At 47.4% G+C, this 26,336-nt stretch overlaps 1 protein-coding gene across 1 annotated transcript in view; it reads right to left on the reverse strand.

Moving 5' to 3' along the window:
- Nucleotides 1-26,336, reverse strand: part of ALK (ALK receptor tyrosine kinase) — a 576,734-nt gene that overhangs the window by 33,183 nt on the left and 517,215 nt on the right. The window contains exons 15-20 of the mRNA XM_045010420.1: nt 25,157-25,301; nt 16,782-16,844; nt 14,476-14,574; nt 11,075-11,227; nt 7,848-7,946; nt 5,614-5,800 (exon numbers count right to left, since the gene is read on the reverse strand). Of these exons, the coding sequence (XP_044866355.1) occupies nt 5,614-5,800; nt 7,848-7,946; nt 11,075-11,227; nt 14,476-14,574; nt 16,782-16,844; nt 25,157-25,301 (746 nt within the window). The remainder of the gene's footprint in view (nt 1-5,613; nt 5,801-7,847; nt 7,947-11,074; nt 11,228-14,475; nt 14,575-16,781; nt 16,845-25,156; nt 25,302-26,336) is intronic.

The raw sequence follows: 26,336 nt of genomic DNA on the forward strand, positions 1-26,336 counted from the left end.
TGAGCACTTAATTTGCACATTCCTTTCCCAAGAAGTGACCAAATGTTATAACTAAGGCTACTTAGAAATCAAGCAATTATATAGCCAATGTTCACAACTTTGAACACAAAATGGTGCCTACATAAAACTAGGATGAACATAACCAGTAGATCATAACCTTTACATAGATATGTTACATGACATATGTAGCAAAACCCTATTCCAGTTATATCATACATACATTTATGAGCACCCCCCCAATAAAGCCTTATGGGGTACACTATCACAATATATATATAATTACAAATGGAAGAAGAGGGAAGTTGATAGTAATGAATATACATCTGAAGTTAGAAATGATAGAAAATTGATAAGAGAAGCCAAGAGACACAAGGTGAAATCTGTGGCCTGCAGAGTTAAGGACAATAAGGATTTTTCAAAAATATTAGGAATAAAAAGAATCCTGATAATGGTATTGGTCCATTACTAGATGGAAATGGTAGAATTACCAATAATAATGCAGAAAAGGCAGAAGTGTTCAATAAATATTTCTGTTCTGTATTTGGAGGAAAAAACAGACACTATAGTCTCATCATATAGTGATGATAACACTCTTTCCATTCCACTAGTGTCTGAGAAGATCATTGAACAGAAGCTACTAAAGTTGGATAGTTTAAAGTCAGCAGCTCTGGATAACTTGCATCCAAGAGTTTTAAAAGAGCCGTCTGAAGAACTTCCTGGATCATTAACATTGATTTTCAATAAGTCTTGGAGCACTGGGGATGTTCCAGAAGACTGGAAGAAAGCTAATGTTGCACCAGTTTTTAAAAAGGGCAAAGAGGATATGTCTGTCAGCCTGACATCGATCCTGGGCAAGATAATGGAGCGGCTGATGTGGGACTCGATTAATAAAGAATTAAAAAAATTAAAGGAGGGTAATGTAATTAATGCAAATCAACATTGGTTTATGGAAAATAGATCCTGTCCAACTCACTTGATATCTTTTTTTTGTTATAAGATTACAAGTTTGGTTGATAAAGGTAATAATTCTGATGTAATATACTTAGACTTCTGTGAAGTGTTTGACCTGGTAAGCACAACATTTTGATTAAAAATTAGAATGATGTAAAATTAACATGGAATACATTAAAGGGATTGAACACTGGCTAACTGACAGGTCTCAAAATATAAATGTAAAAGGGACATCATCATTGAATGGGTGTGTTTCCAGTGGGGTACCACAGGGCTTGGTCTTTGGCCCTATGCTATTTAACATTTTTATCAAGAACCTGGAAGAAAAAATAAAATCATCACTGATAAAGTTTGCAGATGACACAAAAATTGGGGGAGTGGTAGATGATGAAGAGGACAGGTCACTGATTCAGAGCAATCCAGATCAGTTGGGAAAGTGGGCACAAGCCAGGGGAGGGATAGCTCAGTGGTTTGAGCATTGGCCTGCTAAACCCAGACTTGTGAGTTCAATCCTTGAGAGGGCCATTTAGGGATGTGGGGCAAAAATCTGTCTGGGGATTGGTCCTACTTTGAGCAGGGGGTTGGACTAGCTGATCTCCTGAGGTCCCTTCCAACCCTGATATTCTATGAATATCTATTTTAACATGGCTATACAGTATGTAAATGTGCACGTCTATGAGCAAAAAACATAGGCCGTATTTACAGGATGGGGAACTCTTTTCTGGGAAGCAGGGTCTCTGAAAAAGATTTAGGGGGTCATGGTGGATAATCAGCTGAACACAAACAGCCAGTGTCAGACTGTGGCCAAAAGAGCTAATACAATCCTGGGATGCATAAATAGGGAAATCACAAGTAGGTGTAGAGAGGTTATTCTACCTCTGTATTTGGTACTGGTGCAACCACTGCTAGAATAGTGTGTCCGGTTCTGGTGCCCACAGTTCAAGAAGGATGTTGATAAATTTGAGAGGATTCAGAGAAGAACCACGAGATTAATTCAAGGGTTATAAGACAGGTTTTCTAGTGATAGACTCAGAGAGAGCTCTCAAACAAATAGAAAGTTAAGGGTTGACTCGATTACAGTCTGTAAGTACCTACATGGGGAACAAATATTTAATACTGGGGCTCTTCAGTCTAGCAGAGAAAGTTGTAACACGATTCAATGGGTGGAAGTTGAAGCTAAACAAATTCAGTCTGGAAATAAGGTATACATTTTTGAGAGTGAGGGTAATTAACCATTGGAACAAGTTACCAAGGATCATCTCCATCACCGACAATTTTTAAATCAAGATGGGATGTTTTTCTGATAGCTCTGCTCTAGAAATTACTTTGGGGGCAGGTCTATGGCTTGTGCTATATAGGAGGTCAGACTAGATGACCACAATGGTCCCTTTTGGCCTTGGAAACTACAAACTATGCCCAATGAAGCCAATCTACTGGAGTTAAAGTGTTGGCATAGTAGTACATAGCACACAGCATTGTCCTCTTATACTAGTACAAGAACAGTGTTTAATTTTAGTCTACTTGCTGTGTAACTCAAAAGTGAGCTAAAAAAGATGGGCCTATCATGGATACACTTTTCATTTGAAAGTCATACTCTAAATTTGCTAACAACTTCTCATACAATTATACATCTCACTTAAAGAAAGCATCAAGCGAGAGGCTGTGTAGTACAGAGTGCTGTGTAAGTGCTAAAATGGTTACTGTAGATGTTAACATATTATGAAGAAGGTTTGAGGTTTAATTATGAAACAAGATCGAGAAAAAAGCAAATAAATAAATCTTACATTCCACTAATGCACATTTTTTCCATTATGCTCATTATAGAAGTTTCATGTCACTTCTTATTCTGGTTTTCAATTAATGAAAGTTAAAGCACTAAGTGCAACAGCCGGCACATCACATGGGCATTATGGGCTCGGGTACAAAGTACACCACCACCACTGTGAATGTAGCGGAGATGGAAGCTGCTGGACTGACAGCACTGGGAACCCCTCTTCAACCAATGAGGGGTTCAGCTTTGGTAGGGGCAGTGCAAGCCCTCCCCCTGATATGCCTGTTCCTCAACTATGACTTGGAGGGGACTTTCTAGGGGCTCTCTCTTGCAGTGAGATGCCAAGTCATTCACTTCTAGGGCACTGGTATGAACCAGGCCCGGACTGATGGCCAGATCGAATGGCTGCTGGGTGGTCTGCATTCCATTGAACTGGTGGCCTCATTCCAGTTCTAAATGGCACCTCTGTGGACAGTCTCAGCAGATCATAGAGAGTGAACTCCCCAGATCATGATCCCTCCTAGAGAAGGTTAAGGAACATGCCTTGTGGGCGAGGGTGGGGGAAGCTTATGCTATTGTTTTCCATGCTGTACCTGTTCTGTAGATACAGTTCAATTTAGAGTGGCTTTACTCCTTGCCAGGATAAAGAATGTTACATTCTCTGACTGTCAGGCCTCAGCCCTGGCAGCTAACTCACACTGCAGAGTCAAATTGCCTGTGGCTTGACTGCTGCTATCAATTATTCCCAATAAGTGTCAGCCTGAAACATTGTTCTCTGCAGCTCTAACCCACCCTTTGTAAAATGGGGATATAAAACAGAGCTGCTACGGCTCATAAACCTATCCCTCCTCCCCATCAATTCCCAGCTGTTTCCTTTACCCTCCTTTACACTGCATTGGGAAGTCCTAACTTGTGATCAATGAGGTATTAGATATGACAGAGGAGCCCTGCAGTACTTGACAACACAGTGAGAGTGGTAGTGGATGTTGTGGGCTTCATCTCTGTTGTATCTCAGGGACGATTTTGGAAATACAAACTTCTGAATCTCCCATACCCTCCTTCTTCTTAATCCTGTCTTTTGGCTTTGTGTCTAAGATCATGTAGTATCAGTGTCACATCATAGCCTCTATGGAAGAGGACTGTATCCTGCAATAGTAGAGGGGTTGGACTCGATGATTCTGCAGGTCTTTCCTAGAGATGATCCCCAACCCAAGGCCCCCTAATCTTTTAAAAAGTTCTGATCCAGATCCTACTGTGGCTCAGGCCCATGGATAGATTTCCTCATCTCTGGCTTTTATAGTCCAAGTCTCACTGTCTGATAGATTCTCATCTAGATTCTCATCGCTCACTGCTGTTGTTGCAGTTGCTGATGTCACTCTCATTGCCAGGAATCCAGTCACAGACTTCTAATGAACCTCCTCTGTAGCCCTGAGGATTAATCTGTTGGTCTGTATAAAATGTCTTTTTGATAAAGTGTGTAGGCTGCATAGATTAATAGGAATTTGCAATAGCTGTAACGCAAGATACCTAGAAACTTCTAAGCCAGACATCCTGGCCTATTTCCTTTGTGACGCTGACAGCAACTTTTAAGACCCTTACTCAGAAAAGTAATAATAGGAGACAAACCTACGCAAATGTCTAGGGACTTTTTGAATATCTGCTAACCTTTCACCTAGTTAGGGTAAAAAGGAGGGTATTTTTGACCACAAATGTAACACATACACCCGCAAGCTACTATATAGCTGTCATTAGTACGCACACAAAAGGTCAGCCAATGAAAACAGGTACCCTCACCTTTCCATGGGGGAAAGACAAATTTGGGCATAGGAGGAAGGATTTCTCCCTATAAAAAGGGTGACAATCCTCCATTAGGGGGGCAATACATCTCTCTGTTTCCTTGTCGTCTCAACCTGCTTCGAAGCCTCTTTCTCCTACGAAAGCTGTCAATACTAAGTCGTAGTATTAATTCTTTTCAAAGTTGTGAGTATGAACAAATTCTTATTTCTGCTAGAGCATTTAGGTTAAAAAGAGAGTTTCACTCATAACCTCTTTATAATTTCCTCTATCAATAGGTGTGAACAACACCCTCTTTGCTGCAGAGTGCATTTAGAACTGTGTAATATCATCTCATATCTCTTAAAGAACTGTGATATTTTGTAACTTTGTAATCAAACTGCTTTTAACATTTTACATTTACTTCTTGTTTTATTGGTTTTAAATAAAAGGTCTTGTTTGACTAAACTTTGTCTCAGTGTAATTTCCTGTTATATACCCCAATCTCCTTGTATTAAATTCTGTGAAGCCTGATTCAAGACGATCTTTATCTTCTGATCACACATATTGGCGAGCCATATCCATATTATTAATATCTATTAATTATTACTAATATTAATTAATTAGAAAATTAATTATTAAATAAAACTAAATTAAGTGGACAAATTCCACTGTCCCTACTAACCCTCCCCAAATCAGGCTACACCTCCAATCCTCATGCTCTCCATATTACATCAGTTAATATTTGGTCTAAACACAAGGGTATTCCACAAAGTGTTTGAGAGCCTGGAAGAAAGATGTCTGGGGTCTGAATTACTGGGCTTCATGGTGATAGCTCTTCAGTTCCTTCTACAATACAGAAGATGAACAATGTGCCTGTGAAAGGTTAAGGAGACCTAGCTGGAGTCCAGTTCCCACAATGGTCATGTAGTAAGCATGGAATACCACCCTACCCACTATTGGTCTTTTGTGTGTCCAAGGTGTGTGATTGTATGGAAAGAATGAGAACGTGAGAGATCGTGTGTGTGTGTGTGTGTGTGTGTGTGTGTGTGTGTAAAAAAGAGAGTGTATATGAGTGTATGGGGTGAAGTATGGGGAAGGCAAACAGATGAGCTTACCTTATGAGGGAGATATTTTTCCGAGGCACCTCTTTGAGATCACTGATGGAGGTGGTCTTTCCTGCAAAGCAGTAGTTGGGATTGTAGTCCGTCATAATAGTGGAGGTGCGCAGCCTGCTCAGTTTGTACTCGGGGCTCTGTAATTCCAACTGCATGGCTTGCAGCTCCTGGTGTTTCCGGCGATACACTGGAAATGGAGCACAGTGAATCAGGGAGGCAGACTGCCTTGTGAACATGAAGGCAACCAACACAGAACATGTGCGCTGTGGAACTGGTATAGTTTTCAGACTCCAGTGAATCAAAATAGATGGGGGCATTGTCAACCATATGTACTTCGTGTATATGCAGAAGTCTGGGTGCTTCTCCAAAGCTCAGGCTGAATTTATCCAACTTCTTTGGTTTAGAAATTAGGCTAAGAACAAGCTCACTCGTGCGTCTCCCAGTATTTCTTGATTTGAAGAATAGGGTGAAATCTACTAGAAGTGAACTATGATGTAACAAATCTGTTTTGTTAGAGACTGTCTGGGCTTCAAAGTATCCAGATCCAATTTTCCCAAAGTTCAAGGGCGTTTGGATACAGGGTTTTGGTTAAGCACCTAGCTTATGACGAAGTTGAATAAAAGTCCATACTTAGTTGCGTTGTATCACAATGGTCACACTGAAATCTCTTTAGAAGTAAAATCTCTCCCCTCACAATGAAGTTGTGTAAATAAAATGACTTCACTTTATGAAACTTCCTCTTGAGTCCCATAAGCATGAAGGGAGTCTAGCGGGTAAGTGTAAAGTTTTTAAAGACACCCATTCACTCGATCAAATGTTTCTAAACCTCAGACATGGTTCAAATTTGGGGGAAAGCTGAAATGAGTTCTTACAGTCTTGGAATCAATTCACTCAGCTGTTATGTTAGCTCTCCACACCTATGGAAGTCAGGCATTTCTTAGGAAATCACAGACCAAATTAGGGCCCAACCGTAATTTTGCCACTGACTTCAATGGGAGCAAGACTGGGCCCGAAGACTGTGGCTGTACTGGGTCCCATGTCTGCTCTGATAGACAAGTCACTGAGAGGAAGAGTTTAAGGGGAAAACTTCCGCTAGCAAAGGGGGATGGATTTAATGACCTATTATCAAGCCCTCCTAGTTCTCCTTTCAGCTTATCATTGCTCTTGGTTTGATTGCTCAGATCTCTGCTCATTCCTGAAATGAGAATGATAGGGATGGCCAGAAAGAATTTGGTTATTCTTCTATTCCCTGAAAAGTAATTAGATCCTTAAGGGGATACTGTTAGAACAGAAACTGTTCATCTGAAACCACGTGTATGTATTAATAGCAACACCTGAAATTCTTAAACTGAAATAACTACACAAATCTAATTTACTAGTCACCATCTGACCTTCTGGGTGTGTGTTTTTTTTTTTTTTAAAGCATTTCCCTCAGCGTGGACAATGGAAGGAGACTGACTAGTTTGAATCACTGGTTCTCATGCATTAGTGCAATAATCCTGGTATGTTTAGAGTAGGAATGTAGGCATGGGATTGTTTAAATAAACTTTTTAAAAAAGATGTAATCGATATTCTGACAAAGGCCATGAATATCCATGTCTTACTAAACCATAATTTATAAAATTGGAATCTAAGCCAAGGTCTTCAAACTTGGGTAACTAAATGTAAGCACCTAAATGCATATTGTAGGTACCCTAAACTAAAAGAGGCCTGATTTTTTTTTTAAATGTGAGCACTCACAGCTCCCTTTAAAATCAGTGAAAATTGGAAATTGTGGTCTGACATTTTTACACCCCAAACCACACAATGGTCTCTCTTTAAGGATGTAATCATGAGAATTACAGCAATTCTGCAGTCAGTCACTGGAAGGACCTTGCAACTGGCTAGTAAAGAAAAGGAAGACAAAGATGGTATTTTAATTATACCTGGATATCCATTTATACCAATATTTGCTGCCTGGTGAAATATAAAGTGTAAAAATATTGTTCAAAGTAATTTTTTTTCAACTTTCCCTTCACAAGGAAAAATGTCCCTAAGTTGGTTGTTTTGGTTAAAAACATTTATCAAAAAAGAAAATAGATAAGTTTTAATAAAAAAACCAACAAAACAACACAGCGTAAAGCTTGAGTCCTAATGCCAACGTTCTTGGCTCTACTAGAAATGGCTTAGGTGAGAAGCACAATATGCTGCAACTTCTGCTGCTCTATGCACATTTTGCTTTATGAGACACTCACCTATCATGATCCCGGAAAAAGCCAGAATGAGAGCAGCCACCAGTAATGACGTCACTACAGACAAGACCAAGGAGAGGGGGAGATGAGCCCCGGGATCAGCTGAAAGAGATGCATAAGAAAGGGGGAGTTACTTGTTTTAACTGACCTCCCTATGGTCAGGCCCGCCGACAGCAATTCCGAGCCTCAGGGCAGAACAGTCAATGGGCCCCCACGCACGCACAAGCCGTGGACGTGGTCCGCCTGACATCTGGCGGTGCTGCACCTGCGCTGGCTGGTGCCCAACGAGCTGCCAGGTGCGCTGCTGGGTGCACTCTTCCAGCATGGCCAGGGCTTCCACATGCCCGCCCAGTAGGGTTGCCAACTGTCTAATTGCGCAAACCCAAAGACCCTTGCCATGCCCCTTCCTGCCATTTCATGGCCCCCCTGAGGCCATGCCCCTGTCCTGCCCCTTCTGAGGCCCTGCCCCCGCTCACTCTATCCCCCCTCCCTGTGTCGCTCACTCTCCTGCACCCTCACTCACTTTCACCAGGCTAGGGCAGGGGGTTGTGGTGTGGGAGGGGGCATGGGTATAAGCTCTGGGAGGGAGTTTGGGTGCGGGAGGGGGTGCAGGCTCTGGGAAGCAGTTTGGGTGTGGGAGGGGGTGTGGGGTGCAGGCTCTGGGAGGCAGTTTGGGTGTGGAAGGGGGTGCAGGGTAGGGGCTCTGGGAGGAAGTTTGGGTGCAGGGTGCTGGCTCTGGGATGGGGGTTGGGGTACAGGAGGGGGTCAGAGGGTTGGCGCTTACCTCAGGTGGCTCCCGAAAGCAACCTGCACACACCTCTGGAAGTGGCTCGTAGACAGGGGGCCCCTGGGGGTCTCCGTGTGCCACTGTCCACAGGCACCGCCCCCGCATGTCTCATTGGCTGCAGTTCCTGGCCAATGGGAGCTGCGGAATCGGTGCTTGGAGCAGGGGCAGTGCGCGGAGACCCCCTGCCCCCTCAAGGGCTGTAGGAGCGTTCCGTCCGCTTCCAGGAGTGGCGTGGAGCGAAAGCGGGCAGGAAGCCTGCCTTAGCTCCGCTGCGCTGCACTGCCGCCAGCGGTGGAGGCTGGGGTCCCCCGGGCCCTTTTAAATCACCCAGGCCCCTGGGCAATTGCCCCCTTCCCACCCACCCCCCACCCTATCGGCAGGCCTGCCTCTGGTCATTTTTAATGTAATATTTTTTTCTGTCCCTCCTCCCATTCACTCCATCTGTCACTGTTGCACTGTAGGAAACAGAGGATAACCTCTGCTGCAATCAACTCCCAGATCTATGACTTCCAATGGCTCATTGTTTCACTTTCCTCAATTAAGTTTGAGCCATAAAAACAGATGGTTTCCTATCAGGAAATTAATACACACACTCACTGGCTATGAAAGCAAGGTCATAAAAACAGGGATCGGTGTGTGTGTGTGTGTGTGTGTGTGTGTGTGTGTGTGTGTGTGTGTGTGTGTGTGTGTGTTAAATTGTCGGGGTGGGGAGGGTGCTGAGTGGTGCCATCAATGTCAAGTCATAGCGAAAACAGGATGAGGACAATTGCAGTATATCATCTTCTAAATGCATCCACATAGAAAGAACAGATGACTACTGGGGAAAACCCTACTACATGGATGCCGTGTTAGCTGGTTTGTAACATTCTTCCCCCCCACCCCAGCCTTGCAATATCTACCATTTAATAATACTTATGGAGCACTTTCCAATCAGGGATCACAAAGCAAACGATGACCATCACCACACCCATATAAATACATCTGACTATCCCCATTTTACAGATGGGGAGACTGCAACATAAAGAGGTTGAACAATTTTCCCAACTCAGTGGCAGAGCTGGGAATAGGACCAAGAACCCTGGCTTAGAGTCCCGCGCTCTACCTGCTGGACTCAGTATCTCTTCTTAATGTACAAATGTGGGGAAAGCCCAGTACTGGAGCTGAGTGTAAGCAGGGCAAATATACTCCACTCTGCTTGCTTATGCTTTGCATTCAGCTCTCAAATGAAGCACTGACTGGGATTCTCCTTCTTGCTTTCCCCTCTCCCATGACGTTTACCCCTCCCTCTGCCATATGCTTGTGACATGTCATCTCTGGCTCTTGGGAAGCCTAAGCTTAGGGTTAAGTTTGACTGGAAAATTCAGGGGCGCCATCTCAGATTTCAATGGAGAGGGGGCAGTTTTCAGCAGAGGCCCAGAGGCCACTTAGACCCCTGGAAGTTCTTGGGATTTTTGGAGAATAAAAAGTAAACATCCAAAATCAGTCAGTTCCCTTCACAGCTGCAAGGAAGAGACCTCACTGTTCTTTTCCTAGGAAAAGCTGAGACTCTGAAGCACAAGACGGCAGCCCCCCAGTGCACCGTTGGGGAAGGGGTGCTTCATTGCTCCTCTAGCAGCCAAAGTTCTGGCCACCTTAGCCAATCACAGCTTATAGCCCAAGCACTAGGGCCAATCAGTAGTGAGGGTGTGTGGCACCAGATGAAGTTGGAGCAGAGCTGCAGTTGCTTCAGACCAGAGGACAGATGGGTCCCTGGGGCTGGAATGGGTAGGTCAGGGAGCAAGCTCCAGGCTGCCTGTGGGTCTCTGGCTGCTGAAGGTTTCAGGGAACAGAGCAGGTCTCTGGGCCTGGAGCCCGAGCTACTCTCCAGGACAGCCCCAGGTGCAGCCCACAGGAGGGACCCTAGGGAGCTCCAGCCCCCTGCAGGTACTTGTCCTCCTGGGCCATGGGCAGCACCTTGAAATTAAGCACAGGTGGGGAAAAAGAGCAACTCCCCCCCCCACACCCCTAAATTGCAACCCTGGGAAAATTCCTTCTTTGTTTGGGGTGAGTGAGTGTGAGTTAATTTCAGATCAGGGCTTCTCTCTGATCTGTGCCAGATACAGTGTCAATGTAACCAAAGGCTCTTTAAGGGGCACTCACACCCACATATTTTGCCCCTTCAGTCCAAATTATCACTTAACTGCCCAATGATGCAGGTTTATAAGGCAAAACACATCAGCAGTGCTGCCCCATGTACCAGCTTCCTTGCCACTGAAGTGCCCTGCGTTTTCACTGCAAATGCCAGCAACAAAGGGGATAATTAATCAGGGTCAACTTTAAAGAAAGGCTATCTAAGTGCTTCTGTGCTGTCTTGCAGTCCAGGTCATTAAAGAGGCTTTCACTATGTATTCACTCATAGACCTACCCATCCCAAAGGAGCCCCTTCCTCCCTGCACCTTCTTACCTACACAAGAGACACCATCGTCAGCCAGGTCTGTCCCAGGCTCACAGAAGCAAATGACTTTTTGAGTCTCCAGATCAACACGGCACTCATCAAGCTCACAGTGGCTGCAGTTGAGGTGCAGCTTAATAGCCACCTCTCCGTGCCCCTCTGTCACTAGGGAACAGATGAAAGAGGCTGAGTTGTTATTGTAGAGATAACCCAAGAGCTTTCCGCAGACAGCGACAGGAGAACTGCCGCATTATGGGATGGGAAAATGCACAAGTGTAAGGTGCCCAAGTGCCCCACGTTAGGTGGGATGGGCCCTGTCTGAAAAACCTTTCCTGACTGCCATTCACCCCTCTCTGCTGACCGTATCCCCACTTCTCACTGGCACCTGCATTAGGGGAGAGAAGACTGAAGGAATCTCAGCTAATAGTTTTCATTTACAAAAAAATCCCTCTGCTAAGCTGTCTTGGACACCTGCACTGTAGCCATGTTGAACCAGCTATGCTGGTGCAATGTGGCCACACAGCCCCACCCCCAATGCAGCAAGGCGTCCTGCCAAGCTTGTATTGCCTCTACAGAGCACAAGGGGGATTTTGGGGCAGGCTCAGGGCATGCGGAGGCCAGGAGGAAGTGTTGCGGGAGCAGTCCTGTGCCCTCCATGCTACAGCATGCCCCACTGGGGCTATGGGAGTTGGGGGAGGAGATGCAAGTTAGGGCAGCCCTCAGGAGTTTCCTAGTCTGTACTGGGGCTGAACCATCCACAGCATCCCCTACTTACCCACTGGGGGAAATCAAGTTCAAGTCAACTGTTGGGGCCAGCACAGACTGGGAAGGCTGCCAAGGTTGCACACTCCATCTGTAGGAACTGGGGGAAATGCCTCACTGCCCTCTCCAGCAACTCTGTCAGTCTGACCCAGGAGAAGCTTTAATGGGGGAAGAGCTGAGCACTGAAACATTTCTCATAAGATCGCTTTCAGCTTCCAGCACTAGCAGAAGCACAACATATAAATCACAGGCTGACAGCTGGGGGAGAGGGGCCTGCTAAATCATCTAGTCCGTGTGCTCCATCCAGGACTGGATTGTGGTCGTAGATTGTTGTAAACCAGATATATAATATCTTTTATTTGTATTGGGTAACATCTTATTGTATTGGGTAACATCTTTTATTTCAGGGAACACAACTATCCCGGCAGTAGCTCCACAGACCCACACTTGCCACAGTTGCCAACAGCATAGAACACAACACTGGAACACCCACAAATGTCCTTGTTTAACTCTGTGCCTACTCCCCCTACTGGCTGCCTTATTACACACAGTATAACGATTTGTTCCCTATAGTATTTCTTGGGTTCATTGTCCAGTCCAGTTTTAAGAGACTTAAGAAATGAAGCTTCCACCACTTCTCATTGTTAGGAAATGTTTCCCCAACAGCCTCCATCTTTTTCTTTGCTCCCTTTCATCTCCTTATTCCTCATTGGACTACACCAGGGGTCGGCAACCTACGGCACCCGTGCCAAAGGTGGCACATGAGCCGATTTTTAATGGCATGCTGCTGCCAGTCAAGGTCCCAGCCACTGGCCCCGCTCAGCCCTCTGCTGGCCTGGGTGAAAGAAACCCGAGGCTGGCAGCGAGCTGAGCAGGGCCAGTGGCAGGAACCCCAGGCTGGCAGTGGGCTGATTGGGGCTAGCGGCCGGGACCCCAGAGCAGCAGTGGGCTGAGCGGCTCAGCCCGCTGCCGGTCTGGGGTCCTGGCTGCCGGCCCAATCAGCCCGCTGCTTTCTGACAGGGAGTTCCTCCAGGAAGGGCAGGCAGCCGCCGGCCAGGGATTCTTCCCCGCAGGGCAGCGGAAAGGCACCTCGGTGATCTTGGATGTGAGTTCCGAAGCCCCTGCCCACGGTGCTCGGGGAGCACTGCGGGGACTGCGCGCTGGGAAGCAGCTGCGTTAGGGCTCCCAGATGCTGCATGAGCGGCTTGTGTGACTCTCTCCTGGCCCCTGGACTTTAAAGGGGGAGCCTGGACTGGTGCAAGGCACCATGAGTCGCAACTGGCCCCCCTCTTTGCATGGCCCCGCTGCCACCTCATGCTCCAACTCTCCTCTCCCCTTCTCTGGCACTGCGTCAGCCCAGGAGGGGGCCATGCCTCCAGCACCCCGAGCCGGCTGGGCAGCAGTGGGGTTGGAGGGGTTTTGCAGCCTCTGGAAAGAACAGACGGAGACAGGGTGGCTCTTGCTGTGTCTGTGCATCCTAACAAAGCGGCACTTCAGCTTGGGCGAGAGTGGCCCCCTCATCAGGGCAGCTTTCAGCCCCCAGGAGCGTTCAGGTTTAAAAAGCGCAAACTGCGGAGTGATCTGGGTAGGTCTTGCATCGCAGGGGATCTGCATCTCAAAGGGGAAGGCAGTGGGAAGCGCAGTGGTCCCTAGAAGCAGCCATATGAGTTTTTTGGGCAGCAGGGACCCAGGTCTTAAGGGCCGCTTCTGAGAGCTCCAGTCCCTGCTGTCAAGTATCAGAGGGGTAGCCGTGTTAGTCTGGATCTGTAAAAAGTGACAAAGAGTCCTGTGGCACCTTATAGACCAACAGACATATTGGAACATAAGCTTTTGTGGGCGAATGCCCACTTTGTCAGTCCCTGCTGTGTCAGTTTCATGTCAGGAGTTGCAGCTGAGCTGCTTCTCTGAGCCATTGGCATCACCGAAAGGGAGAAGCTGAAACTCCCCTGGGCACTGTGTCAATAAGAGTATTCGGTGCACAGGTTCATTTGAAAGAACCTCCTAATGCTCCTTTATATGGTAGCAGTGTCCGTCCCTCCCCGCCCCCGTTGCTGGTACAGTCGCTGCTTTTCCTCTTAAATGCACATGCTACCAACTTGAAAAGTATCTGGGGTGTTTGTATGGATCAGTATTGCTGGGAGAGATGGGAGCCAGAAAGAATGAAATCTATATGGACTGTCCATTTAGATCAGCGGTAGGCAACCTATGGCACACGTGCCAAAGGCAGCACACGAGCTGATTTTCAGTGGCACTTGCACTGCCTGGGTCCTGGCCACCAGTCTGGGGGGCTCTGCATTTTAATTTAATTTTAAATGAAGCTTCTTAAACACTTTTAAAACCTTATTTACTTTACATACAACAATAGTTTAGTTATATATTATAGACTTATAGAAAGAGACCTTCTAAAAACATTAAAATGTATTACTGGCACGCGAAACCTTAAACTAGAGTGAATAAATGAAGACTCGGCACACCACTTCTGAAAGGTTGCCGACCCCTGGACTACACTAAACAACTTCTCTCCCTCCTTGGTGTTCACATCCACACTAAATCTACATTTTCTATCTAAGGATCTCAAATTTTTTCCAGACACAGCCTACTCCAAACATGAAGGAAACTCACGAGAACTGATTCCTGACTGATATCAATACCTTTTAGTGCGGGGGTGTATAAAGTACCCAGTGGACTAATAAAGGACACACCATCCTCCCCATCCATCTCTGGGTCATTGTCCGCTGCAGCATTGCCACCTATGTCAAATCAGAAAGTACCTTAACATACTGTGGTTCATTAGATCTAAAATACAGTTAAGAATTGCAACATGCAAGCAAATTCACAGTATGAAGCATCCAAATGAGAAAGGGCAATTAATCAGTCAAAATATCCAACTGGGATGTTTAATGGATGGTGGAAAGGTTTAGTGGATAGTGGTACAGACTATTGGCCTTTCACTTCTGGGATTTCAGCTTAATAATGCTTGTGGCTCTTAATTAAGCAAATTAATCTGTCAACTCAGTCCCAAGCAGACCATTGCCCACTAAGCCCAAACATCATCTTTAATCATTTGGATGCTGTGAAAAAACATATAAACAGATTGTCCTATGCATTCATTTGGCCAGCAGACTGGACAATGCCAGTGCATAAGGGTTAATTCCGCACAGTTGCTGATCAGGCTGTGTACTCCACCAGCACTGGGAGTAACAGTCATCTGATCTGCTTTCTCTCCTCTACACCCTTGGGCCAGGGTGGTCCAACAGCGATGGGGGACTGAAGGAGCTTGCATGGGAAATGTTCAAGTGTGCCTTGGACAAGCAGAGGATCTCAGAAGCGGAGCAGTAGACCAATATTTGATCTGTTAACATGCACAGATGCCCTTCCTCCCCCCCAAAAAAGAGAGGGTTGTTTTTCCACTTTCATCACCTTTGGCAGGGGAGAAAATAGCACACTGCAAACAAAAGTATCTTACATGAGGCATTCTGTTGAAAAAATCGTTACACATAACATCACAATGCACGTGGTCAAGCTAGGAATTCAGGCTAATTACTTCATTGCAGTGTTTTGAATCTACCATTGCCCTAATTTCAAGCCACAGTGGTGGATAACCAGGGGTAAGAAGTCCACCACAGCTGAAGAGATGGGTGGCCACAGGGACTGATTATGAGTTGTGGAGCTATTCACCCTATGGTGACGGCTTTCAGTCTGGCCCAAGCAGTAATTCAGTATCAATACCATCTGACGGCTGACCTGGAGCCTACTGGAAAGGAATTAGTGGCCTCCATTCAGTTCCTTGTTGACAAAAGCCACCATCATAGCTGTCATTAATTGGCCTCCCCTGTTGGCAGTCTTAGCACAAGAGCCAAGGATTGGACTATGGAGACCGAAATACCTGCCTTGCCCTTAGAGGTGATTCCTCTAGGGTTGAGGCATGCTCGTCTTAGGACAGTGTGGAGGAAGCTTGGAATGCCACTGCTCATGCTGAATCTCCTTTAAGGCTATGTCTACACTGCACCGTTAACCCGGTAATTGGCACCAGGGTCTGAACATCTGGGTTATCCCTGCTCAGGTGAGAGCACCTCCACAGCAAAGCCATATCTGGCTATTTCCACACTTGCCTATGTGTGTCTGGGGGAATACCCCGTAGTTTTTCATGCTGAGACACTGTAGGATTTCTTTCCCAACCAATTGTGGGAGAATTTGTCTCTCCTTCACAGGGAATGGTGGGAAGGGCATTGGAGGACTCGAATGATTTAGCCTGTGTCCTCACTGAACAGTAGGTGGGTTTCAGCCTGAGTTAAAGTGGAGTCATGGCTCTCAGCACTCCTAGCTGGGTCAGCTAGCCTGGGCTCCAGACCTGGATAAAGGGTGTTTTCTTTCCCCCCCTGCATGGATGGTAAGTGGAGTGAAGACTAAAACCCGGGTTAACTCTGCAATGTAGACATACCCTAAGTGTAAACACTGGCCATCAGACTCCGTGGCAAAAGCCCCCAGATGCTGGTCTTGACAACAGGAATGCAAAGCCTATGGCTCCTGCTTCTTCAGCATCATGGCCAAGAAATGAAAGACTCAATATATAATTATGAGTCAAGAATCACAACAGGATCTTGAGGGCATAGTTTTCCACAATGCAAAGCCAGGATTCCAGTTGAAGAACTGACATCTGGCTATTTGCTTAAAGGCTAAATAACATAAGTTCATCCAGAACTAAAAAGGCAACACACAGACATCCTATTACATAACAATCATATATACTAGCTATAGGAGAATTTTTGATCAGTGTTTTGCTGACTGTTAGCACTAAAGGAGGGGAAGGGACACCTTGAACATGAAGCCACTTTACCTATATATCCTCCGCCTCCTCCACCTGAGGAGCACCCCCCTCCACCCCCTCCGAAACCCCCTCTTGTCTCCCACCCCCACTTCTTCATGGCCTGGGGGCAGGATTTTCCTCCAGTTGCACCTTCCAGCAAGGACTTTCCTGACCACAGGAAGGAAGTGTTATCATTCCAGCCACCTCCACCACCTGCAGTTAAGAAAAGAGAAAGCAGCCCATGTAAGTTTCTGTTACATCCAAAATATATATATCAGCAGAATGAATGTTTATTCCAAACACATCAGCTGCAAGGGAGATCAGCGTATAGTGGTTAGAGAATGGGATGGGAGTCAGGACTGCTGGGTTCCATTGCCAGTCGGCCACTAACTGGCTGTGTATGACTTGTGGCCACCACAAACTCTCTGTGCCTCTTTTCATCCATCTATAAAAGAAGTGTAATACTGTAATGAGAGCTGGTCAGAAAATGGTATTTTTCCATGAAAAATGTAAAGAGATGAAAAATTAGAGTGTGTGTGTGGGTGTACAGGGAGATAGCATTTTTTTTTGAGGAAATGTTCCATTTTTTTCATGAAAAATGAAACCCAAACCTTTTTTGGTTTTCAAAAGGTTATTGGTTTTCAAAAAATACTGAAATAATTTTTTCACTAAAAAAAACCATAGAAAATGTTAAAAGAAACATTTTTCTGCAAATAAATGAATTAAAAATGCAATTTTTCTTCACCAACTTTTTTTTATTGAAACATTTTGACTAGCTCTAATTGTAATGGACCGGCTACTGTGTATGTGCTCTGTTGCCCTCTACAGGATAAAATCAGATATTCTCAAGTGTGTGCCTGGTCTCGTATTGGTGACAGCTAACACAGAATCTCCTTTAGCTTGACTGTAGTTGCTAGCACTTTTTGAAGCAGGAGGATTTAAGCATATCCTTGTTGCTGCTTCTATGAAGTTCCAAGTGGCCAGAGTGTGCAGCACAGTGAGAATGGGGAAAAAACGGTTACTTATCTTTTCGTAACTGTTGTTCTTCGAGATGTGTTGTTCACATCCATTACACATTAGGTGTGCGTGCGCTGTGTGCACGGACGTCGGAAAATTTTTCCCTTAGCTGCTCCCGTTGGGGCAGCAGGGGAGCCCCACCAGAGTGGAGCCTAATGCTGGTGCATATATACCCCTGCCGACCCAACCCCCCTTCGGTTTCTTCTTGCCAGAGACTCCAACAGAGGGGAAGGAGTGTGGGAAGTGTAAAGGACGTGAACAACACATCTCGAAGAACAACAGTTACAAAAAGGTAGGCAACCGTTTTTTCTTCTTTGAGTGATTGTTCACATCCATTACACATTAGGTGACTCACAAGCTTACCACAGGAGGAGGGTAAGAATCATGGAACAATTGATTGGAGCACAGCCGTGCCGACCGCTGCGTCCTCCCTGGCCTGTTGATGGACTGCGCAGTGGGCTGTGAATGTGTGGACCAACGACCAGGTGGCTTCTTTACAGATCTCCTGGAGTGGAACCTGCGCCAGGAAAGCTGCTGAGGACACTTGAGCCCTAGTCGAGTGAGCCGTGATCGCCGGGGCTGGCACCTTGGCAAGCTCATAGCCTGTGCAGATGCAATCTGCAATCCATGATGATATCTGCTGCGCCGAGACAGGGAGTCCTGTCATTCTCTCCGCAATGGCGATGAACAACTGTGTCGACTTGCAGAAAGGTCTAGTTCGTTCCAGACAGAATGCCAGGGCCTTACGGACATCCAGAGTATGTAGGCTATGATGACTCGAGTCCATGTATGGTTTGGGAAAGAACCCTGGCAAACAAATGTCCTGTCCCATGTGAAATTGCAAGACTACTTTAGGGAGGAATTTAGGGTGTGGCCTAAGTTGCATTTTGTTCTTATAAAAAACTGTATAAGGGGGCTCTGAGGTGAGGGCCCTCAACTCAAACACCCTCCTTGTGGACATAATGGCTACCAAAAACACAACCTTCCAGGAGAGGTGAGTGAAAGAGCAAGAGGCTGGGGGCTCAAAAGGTGGTCCTATGAGCTTGGTCAGGACCAGGTTAAGGTTCCAGGGAGAGACCGGAGGGTGTGAGTAGGGAAACACCCTCTCCAGCCCCTTGAGAAACCAGGCTACCATGGGGTTGGAAAACACTGAATGCCCCAACTCCTCTGGGTGGAATGCCGAAATGGCAGCCAGATGTACTCTAATTGAGGAGGGGGCAAGACCTTGATGTTTAAGGTGCAGCAGGAATTCTAGGATAACTGGAACAGAGACCTGAAGTGGCGGTATATGCTTTGGTTCACACCAGCAGGAGAACCTCTTCCACTTAGTGAGGTATGCTGCCCTAGTGGAAGGTTTCCTACGGCTGAGGAGAATTTGTCGCACCTGAAGAGAGCACTGGCTCTCCATTGCATTCAACCACAGAGATGCAGAGACTGCAGGTTTGGGTGGAGCAGGCGCCCGCAGTCCTGAGTGATGAGATCTTGGTGCAGGGGCAGGGCAATCGGGTCGGCTACTGACAGCTCCAGCAAAGTCATAAACCAATGTTGGCGGGGCCAAGTTGGGGTGATGATAATCATTACTGCCTTGTCTCTGCGAACTTTGAGGAGACTCTGTGGGACTGCGAAGGAATCTGTGACCGAGCCCGGACTGTGGTTTTGGAAAGAGCAAAACTGTGGGCATTGACTCTTGTCCCTGGTGGCAAAGAGGTCCATTTGGGGAAATCCCCACTTCTGGAAGATCGATTGCAAGACATCCGGTCTCATCAACCATTCGTGCATGTGGTACGACCTGCTGAGGTGGTCCGCCAGCTCGTTCCGCTCACCCGGGAGGTATGACGTTACGAGGTGTACTGAGTGGGCTATACAAAAGTCCCATAGGAAATGGGCATCTCGGCTCCACCCTGCTTGTTTATGTAGAACATGGCGGTAGTGTTGTCTGTCAGAGCTGTCACACTGTGACCTTCTAAAGCAGCATGAAAGGTTTGGCAGGGTAGGCGAACTGCCCTGAGCTCCTTCACATTGATGTGGAGCAACATTTCATCCTTGGACCACAAGCCTTGTGTCTGAAGGTCCCCCAAGTGCGCTCCCCAGCCAAGGTCTGACGCGTCTGTTACCAGCATCAGCGTGGGTTGTGTTGCGGTGAAGGGGATCCCTTCACAGACTACCTGCTGGTTGAGCCACCAGTGCAGGGAGTCCAACTCCTGGGCAGGGATTGTCACTCCAAGGTCTGAGGGGTCTCTGCCCAGGCGATATGACTGGGCTAGCCACAACTGCAAAGTCCTGAGCCGTAGTCGAGCGTGTTTGACTACGTGGGTGCATGCCGCCATGTGTCCTAGGAGCTGCAGGCAGCATCTGGCCGTGGTTGTGGGGAACCTCAGCACTGAGTCTATGGCACACTGGATGGCCAGAAATCTGGATTCTGGGAGGCATGCTTGTGCCTGTACAGAATCCAGGATTGCCTCAATGAACTCTAGCCTTTGCGTAGGTATCAAGGAGGACTTGGACACGTTAACTAGCAGGCCTAGCCTGCGGAATATCTCCAGTGCCACTGTCACATGGGAACGGACTTCCTCCTCGGACCGACTCATGAGAAGCCAGTCGTCTAGGTACGGGTATACTCGAATTCTCCTTTTTTGTAGAAAGGCTGCCACTACCGACATGCATGTCGTGAATATGTTGGGGGCTGCCGCCAGGCCAAAAGGTAGGACCGTAAACTAGTAATGGTGCTGGTTTATGGTGAACTGCAGGAACTGACGGTGAGCGGGATGAATAGCGATGTGAAAGTATGCATCTTTCATGTCGAGGGCAGCGTAGAAATCCCCCGGATCCAGGGATGGCCTAGGGAGACCATGTGGAAGCGGACCTTGACTAAGAATTTGTTGAGTCCAAGCAGGTCTAAAACGTGTCGAAGACCCCCCTTTGCTTTAGGAATAAGAAAATAACGGGAGTAAAACCCTTTCCCTCTTAGATCCCAAGGGACCTCTTCCACTGCCCCCACCTCGAGGAACATCTGTACCTCCTGCATAAGGAGTTGCTCATGAGAGGGGTCCCCGATGAGGGACGGGGAAGTGGGGTGGGAGGGAGGGAGGGAGGAGAATTGAAGCGTGTATTCCACTTGTACTGTGCGTAAGAACAAATGGTCCGATGTTATACGGGATCACGCACGGTAGAAGCGGGACAAGCGGTTCAGGAAACATAGGGAAAGATCCGGTAACTGGCTTGGTACGCTGTCCTCGAGCGCACCTTCAAAACCCTTGCTTGTTGCCGGGTTGCAGCTTGCCCGGGCCCTGGCCTTGGCTAGGCGTGTTGTTCCGCCTCTGCCTGTTGTCTCTACCTCTCCTCCAATACAGCTCCTGCCTAGGGCGGGGCTGGTATTGTCTTTGCTGAGGCGGCTGGGGCTTGAAAGCCTTCCTCTGAGTCACCAGGGTGTACATTCAAAATGACTTGAGGGTTGCCCGACAGTCTTTGAGGCTATGCAGCCTGGCATCTATTTGGTCTGAAAAGAGACCAAACCCTTCAAAGGGGAGGTCCTGAAGGGTATTCTGGATCTCTGGCAAACGGCCTGAAGCCTGCAGCCATACCGAGTGCCTCATCACCACTCCTGAGGTGATTGTTCTGGCTGCTGCATCCACCGAGTTGAGAGAGGCCTGCAGAGCGGTCTTGGCTACTGCTTTTCCTTCATCCACAAGGGCTGCAAACTCAGGCTGAGAGCTCTGGGGCAAGGAGTCTTTACATTTGGAAACTGCCATCCAGGAATTAAAACTGTGTCTGTTCAGGATCGCCTGCTGGTCCGCGATCCTCAACTGGAGGCCCCCAGAAGAATAGACCTTTCTGCCGAATAGGTCTGGACATTTAACCTCCTTGGCCTTAGGACCTGGGGCTTACTGACCATGTCGTTCCTGTTCATTGACTACTGAGACGACCAGCGAACAGGGGGCCAGATGACAAAAGGGGAAGTCGTATCCCTTGGAAGGGGCAAAGTACTTCTGCTCTACTGTTGCTGTTGGCGTGCTAAAGGCCAGGGTTTGCCAGACCGTCTTGTAGTTGGACTGGATTGTCTTTATGAGCAGGAGTGTAATTCTGGAGGGGCCCTTGGGGCTTAAGATGTCCACCACAGGATGGTCCTGCTCTACTGCTTCCTCCGCCTGTAGGCCCAAGTTCTGGGCTACCCTTCAGAGCAGCTCCTGGTGTGCTCTGTGGTCAATCGGAGGAGGCCCCGACACTGTGGTGCCTGCCACGGCTTCATCTGGGGATGACAAAGAGGTGAGGGCCTTCTGCATCTCATCTTCCAGCACTTCTTGTACTTCCTCACATGCTGGGGGCTCCTCTGGGTCCTGCCTGACAGACTGCCTCCAGGACAGCGCCGGGCTTGGTGCCGCTTCCACTCTCCTGTGCTCTGGAGAAGTGTCTGGTGGCCTGGATACCATGGCCACCTTGGGCATGGAGGGATGCCTGTGCGGGGACCGAGACCGATGCACTGAATAGCCAGATCTCGAGGCTCTGTGAGGAGGGCCCCTGCTGTTGGTGATAGGCCCATGGTGTCCAAAAGGGCAACTGCCTTGGTGGGCCCCACTGGGGATGCCACAGGGCTTGGGAATCCCTGCTTGCCAGTGCCCTGCTTGCATAGCTGGAGCAGCCTGAGTCCACCTCAGATTCTGAGGATGCCGACCTGGAAGGCCAAGGCGGTGCCGTAGAATGGTGCTGCCGGGGGGCTGGAGAACAGCTCCTTGCTGATGGGGACCGGGACCGATACTCCCGGGATCGGGATTGTTGGCTTCTGCTCAGGCCTGGGGACTTCGATCTTGTGTCACCTTGGAGTCAGCCCGGCGATGGCACCGAGGAGTAGTGCCCTGGCGGTGCCGGTGCCTTATGCTGGCTGGGATCCGGTGTCCTCGAGTCCCACCGGGTCAGGGGCAACTGGGAATCTGCAGAGGCCGAGCTTGACCGGGACCGACAGCGGGAGCTGGGAGGTGACCTCAATCAGCACACCATTGCCGGCTTGCCTCTTGACGACACTCTTGGAGACGGTGCCGGAGGCTTCTCTTTGGCAGGGAGGGGGCTTGTTGCCGACAACTGGATGAGGTCCTTTGCCACCTCAAACGTGTCTGGTGTGGAGGGCTGTCCTAGGAGCTCCTCCAGCCTGTCCTCCGTGCTCAAGGCGCTTAGCCCGGGGCTCAACGGGCTCTTCGGCGCTGGGGCCACCGGAGCGGGAGCATGCCCTGCGGCAGCGCTTCCCTTTTGAGCACTCGTTTGCTTGGGCGGTGCTGGCTTCTTATGCGGGGAACGCCCTCGGCTTGTAGGCTGGCCCTTTGACCATGCCGGTGAGGTTGAATGGTGCCGGGGGTTTTCTTGTTGCCTCGGCGCGGCATGCTTGCGGTGCCTTACCGGTGCCGGATCACAAACTGACGCCAGGGCAATCCGCACCGAGGACGCCAGCACCGAGGTTGGATGGCCCAAAGCCGAGGTTGCAGTGCGGCCTCCATGAGTAGCTGCTTGAGGCGAAAGTCTTTCTTTCTTTCTTAAAAGCCTTACAGATCTTGCAGCGTTCTGTCTGATGCGATTCCCCCAGGCAACGAAAGACACGAGGAGTCGTGGAGGTCTCTAATTGGCATAGGCTTGCGGCAGGTGGCTCAAGCCTTAAAGCCTTGAGCCTGCGGCATGCCCTGCAGCCCAGGGCTGGTGCTGGAGACAACTTCCAACACCTAAACAAAGAAAGCTTAACTATCTATTATTAAGAAGTACTAACTACTGATAACTACTAACTACTGATAACTATGCTAAGGGACACTTGTAAGTGAGAGATAGAGAGCTGTTCCAACACCGCCTCGGGTGGTAAGAAGGAACTGAAGGGGGGTCGGGTCAGCAGGGGTATAGATGCACCAGCATGAGGCGCCACTCTGGCGGGGCTCCCCTGCTGCCCCGACGGGAGCTGCTAAAGGAAAAAGTTTCCGATGTCCGTGCACTGCGCGCACACCTAATGTGTAATGGACGTGAACAATCACTCAAAGAAGAAGTTGGATTGATCCTTCACCACCACAACTCTTTAGTTTGCCATACAAAGCCTGAATAACTTGAGTTTGTGCAGTGGTGGGGGTGAATGGCTTCCCCAACACTGACAAGTTATACGCAGAAACCTGAGATCAAGCTATGGGAAGTAGAGTGGATGAGGGAGGAACTAACTTTCTATTACTCTGTCACCAGCCTGGGAGCTGAAATATGTTTTTCCAACAAACATTTAATTATCTTTTAAATTAATGGACCACCCAACACAAACCATTTTTCTTGAAACCAAATTCTAACTAATATTTCTACTATCTTGAGACATCTAATTTTCTGATATCAAAGAGTTTGTGCTTATACTCTTTAATAGCCTAAAATGCTAGAGTGATTCTTACTAGCACTACCGGTTCCTTTCATTTGAGGAGCTCAATGTACTTAACAAATAGTAATTAGTTAAAGCTCACAACAGCCCTGGATGTAGAGAAGCATTATCCCCATTTTATAGGTGGTCAAACTGAGGCCTAGAGAGGTTAAGTGACTTGCCAAAGGCCACAAAGTAAGTGGATGTCAAGAAGAGAATTAAGAGTCCTGACTTCCAGCCCTCTGCTCTCTATGCAGTCCCCACTACATAGCATTCAGTTTGGAACATTAAAAAACCCATTTCTGTGCCTCCATTCCCCACCTGTAAATTGGGGATACTAATACTTCTCTCTTTCAGACTAGGATTGGGTGAGTTAGTTTGAAATTGTACAAACTACCACATCCGTAAACACTAAATATTGTTAATTGTGATTTTGTTTATTTTTGCAGGGTTCATGATGATTGAAGGTTCAAGATCCAAAGTGCTGGACATTACAGAGCTATGGAAGAGGCTTTTCCGTCTCAGGAAACAAAACAAACAAACATGCATTAAAGTGAATTTCATGATTGGGAAAGGTGCCAGACTGACAGTCTGTAAGGCTGAAGTCCACTAACCACAGAACAGTGCAATCCGAGAACAAAGCTAGACAATGTTCTGTAGGGAACAATCCTGCCTTGGCAGGGAGATGGACTTGATGACAATAGGTCCTGCCCAGCTCTATTTTTATGGTTCTGTAAGCAGAGACCGCTGAAGCACAAGCTACTCATAGACAGAGAATGCACTCGCCCTGATGAGAGAGGGTGGTCCTCACCTCTGTGGCTCATTCAGTCCTTGGCCTTTTTGCAGGGACTGCTAACCAGGCTGCAATATAGCCCTGTCTGCACTAGCCTGGGAAGCTATGCTGTAGAAATGCAACATGATTTCCATGTCTACAGGGATGTCTTCCCTGTGGTGACAATGGTTTCTGAGAGTCTCACATTTTCACATCTTATGTTCTGTCCCTCAAAGATTTGCTGAGACAAGGTGGGTGAGGTAATATCCTTCACTGGACCAACTTCTGTTGGTGAGAGAGACAAGCTTTGGAGTTTACACAGAGCTCTTCTTGAGGTCTGGGAAAGATTTTCTGAACAAAGTAAATGTTCCTTACCTGCAGCTCCTGAATTTCCATTCAGCCCTGGAACAGATGAATCATTCTCCAGCCTTTCTGGATGAAAAGTATCTGTTTTGGCCCTGTAGGCCCTGCCACCACCTCCTGCTGCAATTATCAAGGGGACTGGTTCTCCATTCTCCATCTTAACAGGGTGAATTGAGAAATGAAGCTGGGGTTTACGCTGTGTCAGACATGCAAATACAAGTTCATCTCACACGCTAGTTACTTCATATTGCACTAGGCAAGCCCCTAGGACTGCTGAGCAGTCCAAATTACAATTGCCTTATTCACGTACCTGCATCCAAAGATTAATGGATATTACTAATCGTACCATGTTCAGTGGAGAACAGCAGCTTCGATGGCTATGTGTATTGTGCACGCCAGTGCTCGTGGCTCTTGTAAAGCATGTAATGTTACCCTGTATGATGTAGTATATCAATTACAAGAGCTCTATGGTACACTGCTCTGTGTAGTGCAGTACAGTGGCTCCACTTTGCAGGGGATTACCACTTTGGGAGCTACTTGAGTGTGCAGAGTTACTATGATATGGTACAAGTCTATTGATTTGAAGCATATTGAGAACACACAAAACTGGGATTTGGGATGAATGCTGATTGATTAGCCAACTTTTGATAAAATGTAAATGACCTGCCGTGGTGATCAATGGTCTTTGGCTGAAAGGCTACACCTACAGCAGAACATAAAGGCTGATCCCAATTGTTCGTATGCCATAGCACAGCAGAAGTCAAAGGCTATAGGGCCTTGTGTATTCTGCGATTCCACAGCTCAAGAAACTGCCGTGAAATTTACCCGTTGGACAGAACTGTGCTCCAGAATCTCAGATCACAATAAAAAATTATATTTTTAGTCCTTGTGGTTGCAAGGTAAACCTTAAATATGCGAACAGAATGTAATCTGATGCAGTGACCCTGCCTGAGTCAGCAGACAGCGTTAGCAAAAGCTTGAAGAGGTATGAACAGGGCCATTCAGCTCCATAAGGGCTCAGGAGCTCTGTGCATCCACGGCCATACATTGTAAATAAAAGTTATATTTAAGCTCACTTTAAGGCTTGTTTACTCTGTCAGAGCGGTTTAAAGGGTCCTTAGTGTAAGTGAGAATCAGGCCCAGAGAGTTCTTGGTGCTCCAGGGTAAATTGTAGGGGGCACTTACTAAACAA

This window comes from Mauremys mutica, chromosome 3 (genome assembly GCF_020497125.1).
Source record: "Mauremys mutica isolate MM-2020 ecotype Southern chromosome 3, ASM2049712v1, whole genome shotgun sequence".
Classification (NCBI taxonomy): Eukaryota; Metazoa; Chordata; order Testudines; family Geoemydidae; genus Mauremys; species Mauremys mutica.